Source organism: Gorilla gorilla, chromosome 5, assembly GCF_029281585.2.
Source record: "Gorilla gorilla gorilla isolate KB3781 chromosome 5, NHGRI_mGorGor1-v2.1_pri, whole genome shotgun sequence".
NCBI lineage: Eukaryota > Metazoa > Chordata > Mammalia > Primates > Hominidae > Gorilla > Gorilla gorilla.
The window spans coordinates 44,968,037-44,984,202 of NC_073229.2; the positions used below are offsets into that span (position 1 = coordinate 44,968,037).

At 39.8% G+C, this 16,166-nt stretch overlaps 1 protein-coding gene across 1 annotated transcript; it reads right to left on the reverse strand.

The window, feature by feature from the left end:
• Nucleotides 1–555: 555 nt before the first annotated feature.
• LOC101137955 (zinc finger protein 184-like) lies at nucleotides 556–10,713 on the reverse strand. The gene is made up of 4 exons (XM_063707314.1): nucleotides 10,689–10,713; nucleotides 10,159–10,205; nucleotides 4,742–4,865; nucleotides 556–1,403 (listed from the first exon to the last, which is right to left on the reverse strand). Exons 1-4 carry the CDS (start codon nucleotides 10,711–10,713, stop codon nucleotides 703–705), a joined length of 897 nt encoding a protein of 298 aa, XP_063563384.1. The 3' UTR covers nucleotides 556–702.
• Nucleotides 10,714–16,166: the final 5,453 nt, after the last annotated feature.

Genomic DNA, 16,166 nt, shown 5'->3' on the forward strand with positions numbered 1-16,166 from the left:
TAAAGGCTTTGCCACATTTACTGTATTCATAAGGTTTTTCTACAGTATGAATGACCTGACATTGAATAAGACCAGAGCAGTAACTAAAGGCCTTTCTACATTCATTACATTTATAGGATTTTTCACTAGTATGAGTTTTCTGGTGATTTTTGAGGTCTGTACTCCAACTGAAGGCTTTTCCACATTCAGTACATTTATACGGTTTTTCTCCAGTGTTGAGTTATCTGATGTTGAACAAGTGCTAACCAATCACTGAAGGCTTTTCCACAGTCAGTGCATTTACTGGTATGAAGGTACAGTCAGGGCTTCTTTCTGGTATGAATTCTCTTATGTTGAATTAGGGCTGAACAGAAACTGAAAGGTTTCCCACAGTCATTACATTCACAGGGCTTCTCTCCAGTGTGAGTTCTCTGAAAATGTCCTGAGCAGTCACTAAAAGCTTTTCCATATTCATTATATTTGTAGGGTTTTTCTCCAGTCTGAACCCTCATATGCTGTGTAAGGAATGAACTCAGGCTGAAAGTTTTCTCACATTCTTTGCATTTATATTGTTTCTCTCCTGCGTGACTTCTCTGATGTTGAGTAAGTTGTGTGCTTCTGCTAAAGGCTTTTCCACATTGCTTACATTCATGAGGCTCTTCTCCAGTGTGAGTTCTTTGATGCTGAATAAGGGCTGAACAATCACTAAAGGCATTCCCACATTCATTGCATTTGTATGGTTTCTCTCCAGTGTGCATTCTCTGATGTTGAATGAGGTCTGAACAGTAACTGAAAGTTTTCCCAGTCATGATATTCATAGGGTTTCTCTGCAGTATGGACAATATGATGTTGAATAAGAGCTGAGTGATCATGGAAGGCTTTCTCACATTCATTACATTCATAGGGTTTTTCTCCTGTATACATTCTTTGATGTTGAGTAAGATGTGTACTCTGACTAAAGGACCTACCACATTCATTGCATTCATAAGGTTTCTCTCCAGTATGGATTCTCTGATGTAGAGTAAGATGTGTGTTCTGACTAAAAGCCTTTCCACATTCAAGACATGTATAGGGCTTCTCACCAGTGTGAATTCTTTGATGCTGAGTAAGGTATGTACTACGACTGAATGTCTTGCCACATTCAGTACCCTCATAAGGTTTCTCTCCACTGTGAATTCTCTGATGTTGATTAAGAACTAAGCAATAACTGAAGGCCTTCCCACACTCACTGCATTTGTAGGGCTTTTCTCTTGAAAGAGTTTTCTGATTATTTCTTAAGTGGGAACTCTGATTAAATCCCTTTCTACACTCAGTACATTTACAGGGTCTCTCTCCACAATGAGTTCTTTGATGCTGAACAAGAGTGATGTGGCCTCTGAAGGTTCTCCCACATTCACTATATTTACAAGGTTTTTTTTTCCATCATACTTTCTTTGTATAATTAAATCTTAGTTTTGTTTGAGCATCTTTCAACATGTACCATATTTATGACAATTCTCTTCCATAGGATCTCTCTGTTCTGCAACAAGTATTGATCTTACAGTAAAATTTTTCACAAATTCATTAGATTCTATATCTCTTTTTCTGGTAGGAATTTTTGTGCAGGTAGCTATCTCTTGCCCTAGATTATTCTCCTTGTTTAGCTGCTGATTCTTAAACTGGCCTCTAGATTTCCAGATTTCTTCCGGTACAGACTTTCTCTTTGCAAGTTCTTCCATCTCTAATCTTTGAGATTAATCTTCTTTTGAAATGTCCTGCTGCTCTACTCTTGATGTCTTGGCCCCAAGTTCAAGCTTCCCATCTAAAAGACATAAAAATATGACTCTACTATGTGCCAAATGTTGGGAGAAAAGAAGCTGGTATATTAGGAATGGAATAATGAAATTGCAGATACTGAGAACATAAAATACTGGGACTATAAGATAGTAATCTAGGGAGGAGTGAGATGGAAATACTAGTGGTGTGAAAGTGTCTGATACAGAGCATAATGCAATCAATGGGAATGAAGCAAACATTCTGTCATGTGAGAAGAATGATTAGGGAAAAAACTAAATGGCGAATATTAGAAAAGAGAAACAATGAGCAGGGATTAAGAAATGAAAACTGTTATCAGAGAGGAATGGTCTTTTAGAAATTATCCTATGAGAAAACTACTTACTCAGCATTGAAACTATTATCTTAAAAAATACTAAGAGCTTTTTATTTTCAATAAGCTTTTATATTAGATTTTTTAATACTTGTACAAAGTAATACTTTTAGCTAATTATTCTTTGTCAGGTAACTGCTAATGTTATTGCTTTACACTTGATATAAAAAGAGCATAAACTCTAGGTTTAAGGACAAAGGAAAGGATGAAAAGGGAGAAATTTACTCTTTTGAAATGAAAAAATAATTATTAGGTCTTTCTAATGACAAATCTACATTATTTTTCACTTTCAGTCATGGATAAAGAGGCAAGTAACATAAAGCATAGGGAAAAAAGGATAGCTCTTCTTCATCAGCATGTTAAAAAGTAGTCCTTCACTCTGGATTTATTCTTCAGAGAGAGTTATTATACTAATATGATGACTGAAAATTGTTTGTAAAGTCATGATTTATAATGGGTTTCATTGCAGGATGACTGGGAAGGGACCTGGCTGATTTATTAGAGGATGCCCAAATATTGGCACGTACAGTTCTTTTATCTTAGGCTGATTAGTTTCCCCAGAATGAATCACTTTAACCTTCTACCTGAAAGGGAGTAGGATGTAGAAGTCCAGTAGAAGGAAAAATTGAGGTGAGGGTCTCTCCATTCAATATGTAGATTTTTACTAAACCATCTGTTTTCAATGTGTCCCCTAGATTCTGGCATATGTTACACATAAAAATTAATGATTTTATTAGCTGTACTCCTAACATTCAACACTCATTTCTCATTTTAACTCTAATTTATTTATCACACTGGTCTATAAAAAAAAGAAAAGCAAAAACAAAAACAATAACAACAAACAATACTTTATCATTGCTTCTCCTGCACAAAAAGCCCTTTCTTCTTTCTTTTGCCCATCTAATTCTTAACACTACTTTGGAGTGCCACTCAAATGACACTAGTCCCACAACATTCCTAACTCTCCAGTTTCCCTGATTTCCTACAACTTACTATTTTAACTTCTAATTTTAGCACTTAATAGCAGTGCTGTACATTGTTTATCTATTTTCTCCTGTCTGCACATGTTGTCTTCAAAGTTATCATTTCATGTCTTAGAAAAAAGGGAAAGAACTTTGATGAAGTTTTTGGTTTATAGCTAATATTAATTGAGTTTATGCTCGGCTGACTTACAAGATCAACATATCAAATCTTCCTAACAAGCCTATAAGTGAGATAATAGAATGTCAATTTCAAGGGAGGTTCAGAATGCTGAAGTTACTTGTCTAAGGTACACATAAGTCAAACTCCAGAGTCCAAACTCTTAGTCTCTACTGCTGCCCCAAGAAGCAGTCCAATATAGTAAAAAGATAATGGCTAGAGACTCAGAATATCCTGAGCTTAAATCCCAAGTCCTACTATGTGTGTGACATAAGGGGTAGGCTTCTTGTTTGGTGCCTTTTCAGTCCTACATACTGCTGACAATGTGCTCTTTTTTGTTTTTTTGAGATGGAGTTTCGCTCTTGTTACCCAGGCTGGAGTCCAATGACGTGATCTCGGCTCACTGCAACCTCCGCCTCCCGGGTTCAAGTGATTTTCCTGCCTCAGCCTCCCCAGTAGCTGAGATTACAGGCATGCACCACCATGCCCGGCTTATTTTTTGTACTTTTAATAGAGATGGGGTTTCTCTATGTTGGTCAAGCCAATATCCTATATTTGGAAAACTAAGTGTTTGATAGTGAATATCTACTTTTTAAATAATTATAGACATAAATACTAAGAGGAATATTCAACCTGTAAACTGAAATAACCACTATAGAGATGACATTTTATAGACATCTAATATTAAGAGGCAGGAACAAAAACTATGAAAGGAACCCATGGAGTTCTTAGGAGATTAGATGAATCAGAGCTTTACACTGTCATGCACATCATGAAAAGATGATTTCATAAAAGACAGTGAACTGGATCAATTTTACCCGCAAAGACAAAAGAGGGCTAAGAAGAGGTCCTCAGATTCTCAAAGAAAAGGAGTCATGTCCTTCATAAGTATATTTACAATACAGTGGTGAGAGACAAACACAAATTACAGGGTCAGAATTCAGGAAAGTAAAGTAAATCCTAGCAATCACTTTCGAAATCTGCATGGGTCACACCTTTTGTCATAAACAGGGAGGAGAAACAGTTGTCTCTGAACTCAGAAATGAACCTGATCCTTCAAATCCAAGCCAAATGCAGTAAAGTATGCAAATAATAATAAACACAATAGTGGCAATAATAACAGGAAAAGCAGCAACAGCTAACATTTACCAAGTCCTTATACTATATCAGGGCTTTTATGCCAACCACTTATTTTATTCTGTCTTTTACAAGAAATCCTGAAGAAACAGTTTTTTTTTAGGATTTTACAATATTTTATTTTTAGCCCTATTTATATGGCGAATGGCCTCAGAAGGTTTTTAAAACCCTAAGGGTTTTTAACGTAGCAAAGCCAGGACTTGGACTCAGGTCTCCTCTCCAAAACCCACATTCTGAGCCACCACATTACGCTTGCCATGACTATTAACAACTAAAGATGACAAAACACTGCATGAAAATATTCTAACATGCAGAAGGAAAGTAACCTTTAACCTTTACCTAGCAAAACCAGGTTTCTATATTTTTCCAACATGTTTCTGTATATGGACATCTGAACAGGGTCCATTTGCTTCCACTTCTCCCAGGTGATGTCCATAGCCACCTCTTCCAACGTCTTTGGTAACTAAAAACCAAATATATTTGCATTAACACCAGAAGCAATTATACTGATTTGCATCCAAAGTAATAGATGAAGGTAACCAAATTGGGGGAAATGAAAGAAAGATCAAGTTACATCACATATTTGTTGAGCACTCACTGTGTGTTACACATTATAATCTAATTTTCTTGGAACTATAAAATAAATTTGAGACATTATCCTTGCTTTTTATCTTAAAATTTTGGGCAAAAAAGATTTGTATGCCAGGCATGGTGGCTCACACCTGTAATCCCAGCACTTTGGGAGGCCAAGGTGGGCAGATCACTTGAGTCCAGCCTGGGCAAGGTGGTGAAACCCTGTCTCTACAAAAAATACAAAAAATTAGCCAGGCATGATGGCACACATGGGTGGTCTCAGTTACTCGGATGGCTGAGGTAGGAGGATCACCTGGGCCCAGGAGTTTGAGGCTGCAGTGAGTCTGGGGTGACAGAATGAGACCCTATCTCCAAAAAGAAAAAAAAAAAAGAAAGAAAAAAGAAAAAAGATTTGTATGCATAAAGTAGGTAAATAATATAATAATATAAACCAATGACAAATAGTATAGTTAAAACAATAAGTGCTAACATTAAAGTAAAACAGCCTGAATAAGGAAAGGTTTCCTACAGGAAATAGAACACAAGAAGGACTTCAAAAGAGATCATAAGCAGTCTTTTTTTTTGAGTCGGAGTCGCTCTGTCACCCAGCCTGGAGTGCAATGGTGCAATCTTTGGCTCACTGCAACCTCCGCCTCCCAGGTTCGAGCTACTCAGCTTCCTGAGTAGCTAGGATTACAGGTGCCCACCACCATGCCCAGCTAATTTTTGTGTTTTTAGTAGAGATGGGGTTTCACCATATTGGCCAGGCTGGCCTATTGGCTAGGCTGGTCTCAAACTCCTGACCTCAGGTGATCCACCCGCCTTGGCCTCCCAAAGTGCTGGGATTATAGGCCTGAGTCATTGCACCCGGCCCATAAGTAGTCTTTTTTAAACTCTAGGGAGACCCATGAAGAGATCAAGAAATCTGTTTAGTGGGTAGTAAACCTTATTTAAGAGTGTAGACTCTAGAGCTAGACCTAGATTCAAATCCCAGGTTTACCACCTACCAACTATAGAATCTTGGCCAGTTAAACTCTGTCTCATCTACAAAATGGGGACAATAACAAGTCCTACATCTCAGGCTTATTACAAGGATTAAATGAGTTAACATAAAGCACTTAGAACAGAGCCAAGAATATAGAACACACTATCTAAAAGTTAACATTACTTTTAGTGAAAGAGCAGAATGAATAACAAGAATGTTATTCATATTGAATGATATTATTTGCTATTCATATTGAATTACATTATTTGTCATTCAATAATAATGTTTTGACATGCTTGAGTGCCTGGTACATAGTATGGGTACAATAAGTCATAGATGAATACGTGACTCTTCATTAGTCTCTATTGGGGCAGAAACTTAGGATCTAAAATATGCTGCAAAGCCTTTTCTTTTAAACACAAACATTATTCGTGTAATGCAAAAGAATTTACAAAGTATCAGGTATTACATGTATTATATACTCAAATGCATCAATTATTATAAAGCAAATATAAGGTTTGTTAAAGGAAGATAGATCGACAAAGTATGTGAATTATCAAATTTTGAAAAACAGAGAAAAGTCTTTTCCTGGGAAGCATTCTTGAGTTTACAGAGTACAAAGTTGAATAGAGTCAAGTATTTATATTTAAAGTTGATCACTTTTATTATAAAAAAGCAAATTTTACAGTTATTGCAATGCCTACTGATTAGTTTTCTCCCTCAAAGTGTTTTTAGGATACTTTTGTTTTGAATAAGTGACCGAACTAATAAACATTTATTCATTCAACATGTATTTATCGAGCACTGTGCTAGGCACTGAAAATACAATGCTAAACAAAAATCAGAAATAGCACATGATTTCATAGAGCTGAGTGTCTAGTAAATGATAACCAAACAATCACACACAAATATAAAATTGTAACTGTTACAAATGTCTTTTAAAAAAGAGTCACATGGCTGGGCACAGTGGCTCACGCCTGTAATCCTAGCAATTTGGGAAGCTGAGGTGGGCAGATCACCTGAGGTCAGGAGTTCAAGATCAGCCTGGTCAACATGGTGAAACCCCGTCTCTACTAAAAATACAAAAATTAGTCAGGCATAGTGGCGCGTGCCTGTAATCCCAGCTATCTGGGAGGCTGAGGCAGGAGAATTGCTCGAACCCGAGAGGCAGAGGCTGCAGTGAGCCGAGATCGCGCCACTGCACTCCAGCCTGGGTGACAAAGTGATACTCTGTCTCAAAAAAAAGAGTCACATGATGTCATGAGAACCTTTAATAACGGCATCTGACCTGGTCACTGTGTTAGTGGAGGTTCATATCAGAAGGCACTACTTGAACTCATTTCGGAAGGATGAATAGGCATTGCCTTGGTGACAAAAGTAAAGAAAACCACACCAAGCAGAGGAAATAGCAAGTGTGAAGGCACCATCATGACAGGGGGAATGGGGAGGAAGAGAGATTGAAAGAAGGCCAATGTGAATAGAGCAAAGAAGGTATACATGAAGAAAGGGGGAAGAACTGAGACTGAAAATTAGAGGCCAGCCACATGAGGCTCACAGGCCATGCAAAAAGTATGGTATCTTTATCCTGACAGCATTAGGGAGCCATTTAAGAGTCATAAGCAAAAAGGTGACAAAATCAAACTTGAGAGCTGCAAAAGACCCTTCTGGCAGTAGGTGGAGTAAGTAGAAGTAGAAGGGCCAGAATAGACATGGAAAAATATTTGTGTGGATGCTCCAGGAATCTAGGCAAGAAATGATAAGGACATGAATTAAAGATAAAGTAAGTAAAGATAGAAAGAAGTGATAGATTTGAAATATATTTTGGAAATAAATTTGACAAGGTTTGATGGCAACCTGGATACACAGATGAAGGGAAAGGGACTATAAAGATGGATTTCTGGACTCTGGCTAGAGTGGCTAAATGGATGGAGTGCCACTGTGGATTTTGTTTGATTAATGCAGAAATAATTAAGAAAGTTCTGGATGAAGGGAAATCACACCAGATAGAAATTCTGATTCCCAAAAAGAAATAAAGAAATAAAGAGCATTTAGAAATCATTGGGCAAATTAAAATTTGTTTTTAAAAGTTTGCTTTTATCTTTATTTTTTTTTCTCTTTTTCTTTTTTGAGACAGGTTTTTCTCTGTCATCTTGGCTGGAGTGCAGTGGCACAATCTCGGCTCACTGCAACCTCTGACCCTGGGTTCAAGTGATCCTCCCATCTCAGCCACCCAAGTAGCTGGGACCACGGGCATGCACCAACAGGCCTAGGTATTTTTTTTAAGTTTTAGTAGAGATAGGGTTTAACCATGTTGGCTAGGCTGGTCTTGAACTCCTGAGCTCAAGCGATGCACCTGTCTTGGTCTCCCAAAGTCCTGGGATTACAGACGTGAGCCACCACGCCTGGCTGCTTTTGTCTTTATTTCTTTATAATATATATAACTACTTAAAATATATACATAACATTTTCTTGAACAACTTATAATATATGTAGATGTAACACACAGAACAACAAGCAGAACAAAAAGAACGAGGTGTCATAATTGAACACATATAGTTGCAAGGCTTCCACTTTTTGTGAAGTGACACATTAAATCTAAGAAGATTGTGAAGAAGTAACGATATATATTGTAATCCCTAGAGCAACTACTAAAAACAGAGTTTAAAAGTCTGTAAGAAAATTCAAGATTTTTGAGAGAAAACCTTAAAATTCAGCCAGATGAAGATTAAAATTAAAATAGCAAATTAAGTTTTCCACAGAAGTGTTAGGGACTGCCAAGATTATCGAGGAGGCATTTTGAGGTTGGAGATCATAAACTTTTAATTGTTTTAAATCATTCAACGTTTATTCAACACAAGTTTAATGAGTTCTATATGCTAAATACTCTAGGCACGGTGATATAACAGTGAAAGAGACTAAAAAACAAAACAAAACAAAAAGAAAAGAAAAACTCTGCCTACATAGAGCATACTCCATAGTAAGAAAGACAAACAATACACTCGCTACATAAATACATTGTATATTATTTATTAGTCTGTTCTTGCATTGCTACAAAGAACTACCTAAGACCAGGTTAATTTATAAAGAAAATAAATTTAATTGACTCACCATTCCACAGGCTGTACAGGAAGCACACCTGGGGAGGCCTCAGGAAACTTACAATCATGGTGGAAGGTGAAGGGGAAGCAGGCATGCCTTACATGGCTGGAGAAGGAGGAAGAGAGAGAGAGAGGGGAGGTGCCACCCACTTTTAAACAACCAGATCTTGTGAGAACTCACTCACTATCAAAAGAACAGCAAGGTGGATATCTGCCCCCATGATCTATCACCTCCTACCAGGCCCCTCCTCCAACACTGGGGATTATAATTCAACATGAAAGTTGGTGGGGCGGGAACCCCACTCTTCCAGGAACAGCTGCAGCTGCCCAGCTGTGGCTGTGAACCTGGGCATCCCTGTGCTCTTGTGGGCCCTGGAAGCCCTGTCCTCCACAGGCTCCAAAGTGCCTGCTCCCACTGCTTGGCATCTCCCTGGTCCTGGCATCCACTCTGATTTTACAGCAAAGTTGAGGCTGAGCCTGGGTGCAGTCACGACCTGACCAGGTGTGCTCAGGGCAGCGCTGACATGCCAGCCCCTGCCACCTTTCCCCCCTCCAGACTTTGGGCACTGAAGAGCATGGGAAGGAGGCTGGAGCCGGGTTGAGGGTGGCTCAGTGTGGGCCTTCAGGCCCAGCACAAACAGCCTGGGCACCATGGAGGACATAATTGATGGTGACAGGAGGCATACAGGCTCCTGGGTGGAAAGGGGTGGGTCCCCTTTGAAGCCCCACCTTCCAGCCAGGAATGGCCTAACGCATGGGGGCTGGGCTGTCAGTTCTGGCTGCAATCCACAGCCTGGCCTTAAGTGAGAACTTCTGGTGCTTCTTCCAGCCACCCGTGGCCACCGTGGACCAATCAGCACACACTTCCTCCCTTCTGAGCTCATAAAAACCTCAGACTCAGTCAGATTCAAACAGACATCGGGAGGCCCTAACTGCGGAAACAAGCTACCCACTGCAGGTCTCCTCTCTGCTGACAGCTGGACACTCATGGATACAACCTGTCTGCGGAAAGAAGCCACCCACTTTGGGTCTCCTGAGAGCTGTTCTGTCACTCAGTGAAGCTCCTCTCCACCTTGCTCACCCTCCAGTTGTCCACATACCTCATTCTTCCTGGACATGGACCAAGCATGGGCCAAAAACTTGGGACCTGCCAAATGGAAGGACTGAAAAAGCTGTAACACAAACAGGGTTGAAACACGCCTCCCCACCTGCCACATTGCAGGCAATGAAAAGAAGAGCTGTAGCCCTTAAGTGAGCCTAGATCTAGAGACTCCCGGAGCCAGCACTATGACACCCTCTTTGGGGCTCTGTGGCTCCTGGCATCTCCAAGCTTTCAGAAGTCATTGCTTTCCCCTTGTCCAGACATGGGTGCCCACAGTGGAAGTACTTCCATTGCATGCGGTATATCTGTTCCAGCTGCAGCCTTGCGCAGAGCTGCTTGCAACACTACAGCAGCCAGCATGCTTGGTTGTGCTCACTGGCCAGACCCCATGCTCACTTGCCCACACACCCCTTGCTGTGTGGCTCACCCTTGGCAGATGTGGGATCTGAGACAGCAGTGTGAGTTGAGCACAGCCTGCCAGGCTGAGTGGGTGGAATGAGCCCAGTGGTAAAACCAATACTCAGTTACTCAGGCAGAAGGAGCTGCCGGCCATAGAGGCTTCTGGCTGGCAAAGCAATAACCCAAGGATCCTATGACATTTTCAACTTGTCTTATTGCCTTAACGTAATACATTTACAATGCTAACTCACCCCAGTTAGTATCCCACCTATGTCCCCTCCACAGCACACTGGTGTCTCTTCCAAAGCACCTTATTCCTCTTAGATATTCTAGGTTCTCTTAACTGGAGTTACTTTTAATTCCTTTCTCTTTCATCCCCTAAATCTAAACCAAATCATTACTGTTCCTTACCAAAACAAGCTGTGTCATGGCATTTTTTTTTCAAAAGTTTCTAATAATTCACAATCAGCTCTACGACAAAGTCAAACCCTTAGTCCTACTTAGCACAGCAAATTTCACCCTTAAAATTTTCAATATATGGCTACTACCCATTGCCCATAGAAGACATGGTCTCTTCTACCTCTAAGTTTTGTCTTATATTTTCTTCCCTTAAAATCCCTCAGTTCTCCTTTGACCAAACTGCAAACATATCTCAGTGCACACCAAAATTCTACCCCTTCATAAAATCCTCCAAATCACACTCTCCTTCTCTGAACTCCTATGGGATGTTTTCTCTTTACTACTTAAAATGGATGTGTGTGTTTCCTTGAATTCTTCCTTAACTCCTTGGTTAGACAAGGCTGCTGAAGAACTGAATACCACAGACAATGCCTAATTGAGAGCCTACGTGCTATGCTAGTTACCAAATGCTGGTTACTAAATGCTATGCTAGTTACCAGAAACAAACAAACAAACAAACAAACAAAAACAAAAACATTATGGGAAGGCAGGTGGCAATAGACAACCAATCTTATAAAATTCATGATCAAAGAGAATAGGCCTTGGTTCCTAGAAAATAAAATATCTGGAATTCAAGTGACTGAATTGAAGTTTTTTTGGGCCCCAAACCACCAGAATGAAAGTAGAAAATATAAGATATTTCAGGAAATGAAAAGAAAATCTAGCTCACCCTGAATCCAGCCATCAAGGGCCTAGCAGTCATTCTCTCTTCTTCTGGGCTCTTCTCTTGAAGAAGGGCAGAGTCTTGAGACAGTGGCTCTGAGGGAAGAGAGAGGAGCTAAGAAGAAGTCAGCTTGTGTCTATAGCAACCACTTGATATTCTAGAACTACACTCTCCAATATGGTAGCCATTCCCCACATGTAGCTATTTAAATTAAAATTAAATAAAAGACTTAATTCTTCAATTGCAATAGTCACATTTCAGTGCTCAATAGCTAATGTGGTTAGTGGCTACTGTACCGAGCAATGTATACATCAAAAATATCCACAAAAGTTATATTGCATAGCACTGGTCTAGAAATCCACATATGTGGTATGTTTTTGAAGTCATACCAACTGAATCTTCAGCTCCAGGAAGTAAAGGCAACCAAACATTCCTTGCCACCTCATGACCACAGAAACGCCACAGGCATTGCATTCTCAATAGTTTGAATGTTTGTCTTCCCAAACCTCTTGTTGAAATTCAATTCCTAATGTTAGAGGTGGGCCTAATGGGAAGCTTTGGATCATGGCAGCGAATCCCTCATGAATGGCTTGGTATTGTCCCCCATAGTAAGGTTCTCACTCTATTAGTTCCTGCAAGAGCTGATTTATTTATTTATTTATTTACTTTGGTTGAGGTGGAGTCTCACTCTGTCGCCAGGTTGGAGTGCATTAGCACAATCTTGGCTCACTGCACCCTCCGCCTCCCGGGATAAAGCGATTCTCCTGCCTCAGCCTCCTGAGTAGCTGGGACTACAGGCACCCGCCACCACTCTCGGCTAATTTTTGTATTTTTAGTAGAGATGGGTTTCACCATGTTGGCCAGGACGGTCTCAATCTCTTGACCTCGTGATCCATCCGCCTTGGCCTCCCAAAGTGCTGGGATTACAGGTGTGAGCTACCGCGCCAGGCTAAAGCCGGTTGTTAAAAAGAGCCTGGTCCCTCTCTCCATTCTCACTTTCTTCTTCTCTTGCCATGTAATCTCTGCACGTGCCAGCTCTCTTTCACCTTCCACCATGAATGGAAGCAACTTGAAGCCGTCACCAGAAGTAGATGCTGGAGCCATTCTTTTTATATAATGAGAACTACTACAGAACTATGAGCCAAATAAGCCTCTTTTCTTTCTAAATTAACCAGCTTAGGTATTCCTTTACAGCAATAGAAGCAGTCTAAGACACCATCCATGGTTTAAGTAGGCTCCAGATAACAAGAGCAGTTACCTAGACTCTATCATAGAATTTACTACCTGTTTTGAAATTATCTTTTGGAGTATCTTTTGCCATCCCCACCCCTACACACGAATCAAGATTTTCCCATCTTTATATTCCTAACAACAAAACTATGCCTGGCATATATATGTAAGTCTTGATATGTTTGATGAAATGAATAGACGAGGCTAAAATTTGTGTCAAACTCATAATTTAGATTTTAACATATTGAATTCTCACATTCATTCAGCTCTGTGATAAGGACTTTTATAGGCACTGGGGATGCAACAAGTACAAGACAGAATAAAGCCCCTGTGAGAGGGGCAGCAAAAAAAAAAAGCAAAACTAAACCAAACCATACAAGCATATATAAACTCAAGTAGTTACAAACATATCCCCAAAAAAGTAGAATAAAAGGATAAACAAGACCTTTATTTTAGATGGCATGGCCAGGGAAAACTTTTCTGAGAAGGAAACATTTTTATCGGACTTGTGTAAAAAGAGAGAGTAAGCCATAAAGATATCTCTGGGCAGACTGAGAAAACAGCAAGTGCAAAGTCTGCAAACACAATCTTGAGGCTGGAATATCCTTGTCATGCTCTAAGAACAAGGAGGCCAACATAAGCTAATAGAGTGTAAAAATGAGGAATTTATCATTAAGTGCTATAAAATAATGCTGTCGCCGTTGGTTTTTTCAAGGATATAGGAGAAATTACTTGGCAAATCCTTTCAACATAGGGCATACTGCCCTTATTATCAGAGGCAGTGTTGGTTAATGGAATAAACACTCCACTGGGATTGAAGAACCCTGAATTCTAATATCTGAGTTAGTAAAATGCTGTACAGCATTAAGCAAGTCACTAACTTCCTTGAATCTTTGTTTGTTCGGTAACAAAACAATAGGGATAAGAGTATCTGTTCCTTTTGTTTTACAGAACTTTGTAGGGAATAAGAAAGATGTAAGATTTTAAAAAGATCCTCTGAATTTAAACATTTGAAGGAAGAGGTTTAGGACACTGCTTCTCAAACTATGGTCCGTAGATCAGCAGCACCAGCATCACCCGGGAACTTGCCAGAAATGCAAATTGTTAGGCCCAACCCCAGACCTACTGAATCAAAAACTCTGGTGGTGAGTTTAGCAATGTGTTTAACAAATCCTCCAGGTGACTCTGATGCGTACTCAAGTTTGGGAAGCACGAGTTTATAAGAAAATGAAATTGTTAAAGCCAGCTCCTGAAAGACCTAAGCAATGGAGGATGTCCTCTTGGAGGTTTAGAATGTTATTGCTTGCAGCTGCCATGAGCTAGTTATTTTATTTTTATTTTTTATTTTTATTTAGTTATTTATTTATTTTTTGAGACAGAGTCTCGCTCTGTCGCCCAGGATGGAGTGCACAATCTCGGCTCACTGAAAGCTCCGTCTCCTGGGTTCACACCATTCTCCTGCCTCAGCCTCCCGAGTAGCTGGGACTACAGGCAACCGCCACCATGTCTGGCTAATTTTTTTTTGGTATTTTTAGTAGAGACGGGGTTTCACCATGTTAGCCAGAATGGTCTCGATCTCCTGAACTCGTGATCTGCCTGCCTCGGCCTCCCAAAGTGCTGGGATTACAGGGGTGAGCCACCGCGCCCGGCCATGAGCTAGTTATTATATTGAATGTTTCACATAAACCAGAGGAACTCAACAGACAGGACCTGGTCCTTGTATTGAGTGGAAGAAGTAACTACTGGCATTTAATTTGTAGGAGTCAGGGATCCCAGATGTCCTTCAGCACAGGACAATCCCAAACAATTTTTTAATGTTTTGCAGGACATTCAGATGGGTAAAAATTCTATTGATAATTATCAGAGCCTAGAACCTAACTCTTTTTTTACACACAACCATAGAGTCTTTTTCTTTTCTTTCTTTCTTTCCTTTTTTTTTTTTTCAGTGCTAATATATGATGATTTTCTATAAGGACAACTATGGTCTAAATCAAGGTACTTTGTTCTGAATTTTACTGAGATTCGATCATTTTATCAGCCTGAGTTGCAGTGTATTCTCTTTTATTTCTCCTTTATTGTAGAATTAGGGCATCATATGGCTTTAAAATAGGTAGGTTAAGCTTATTGCCAATTTAATGAATTTTATTTCTGGATAGAAATGGGGGCATTACAAAATATTTGTTATACAAAGAGCCTGCTTGGTCTGAAAGAGTTGAAAACTATTGAGATATATTGGGTCATTTAACCTCACAACAACCCACTGTGAAAGTTAAATCCCCCAAAAAGGTTAAATAACTTGCCCAAGGTTACCACAGAGCCAATAAGTTTCAAAGCCAGGATTCAAATTCAGACCTGTTTGGATTCAAAATCCTGGCTCAAGAAAAATGTGTGTTCACACAAAAACCTGTAGGTGAACATTTACAGCAGCATCATTCATAATTACTAAAATCTGGAAATGATAACAAATGTCCTTCAAAAGGTGACATTTTTTTAAAAACCTGATACATCTATATACAATATTATTTAGCAATAACAATATTATTCAGCAAAAAAGAAGAAAGTGACACAATAATGTGGCCACCTTAAAGGCTTCATACTGAGGGAGAGCAGCCAGTGTGAAAATGTACATACTGTATTATTCCACTTATATGACACTCTGGAAAACACAAAACTATAGAGATGGAGAACAATCAGTGGCTGCCAGGGTTAAGGGTGGGAAAAGAGTGTAAATATAAAGGGGTAGCACAAGGAAGTTTTCTGGAGTGAATGAAACAGCTCTGCATCCTGTGGTAGTAGTTACCGGAATCTAAACATGTTCTAGAACAGTATGCCCCCCCCCATGCCAATTTTATGTATGATAATTTTAAAATTAACTAAACCAGGCTGTTTCCATCGTACTATGATAGATAAAAGGCTGGAGTGGAGAAAGGGGTACGTACATTTGAAGTGACCCAGAGAGGGGTTTTGGTCGTCTTCATACAGCCCCTACTACACAAGCGTGAAATTTCGCTTTCTTCCCACTTTCTCACACGAAAACTCGTGTGTGTGTGTGTGTGTGTGTGTTTTCCTCAGCCTTCAGGTGAGGAAAGGGAAAGCTCTCCTTTCTCAAATCAGTTCCCAGAACACACTCGCTCTTGAGCTGGTCTATTTCTTATCTCTCTTCAGGCAAAGTCGTATCCTCCACCTTACCTGCTCCAGCCGCTGTGACATCACGCAGGTTCCGTTCCCTGCACTACCGCTGGTTATGTTTCCTT

Excerpts from the sequence above, each read along its gene's own strand:
- LOC101137955 (XM_063707314.1), bottom strand. The coding sequence starts at position 10,713 with ATGGCCGGCAGCTCCTTCTGCCTGA. Across the intron at positions 10,206-10,688 it reads CGGCAGCTCCTTCTGCCTGA|GTCCCAAGTTTTTGGCCCAT; the intron begins GTAACTGAGTAT and ends TCCATTTGGCAG. Across the intron at positions 4,866-10,158 it reads CCATGTCCAGGAAGAATGAG|TTACCAAAGACGTTGGAAGA; the intron begins GTATGTGGACAA and ends TTTGGTTTTTAG.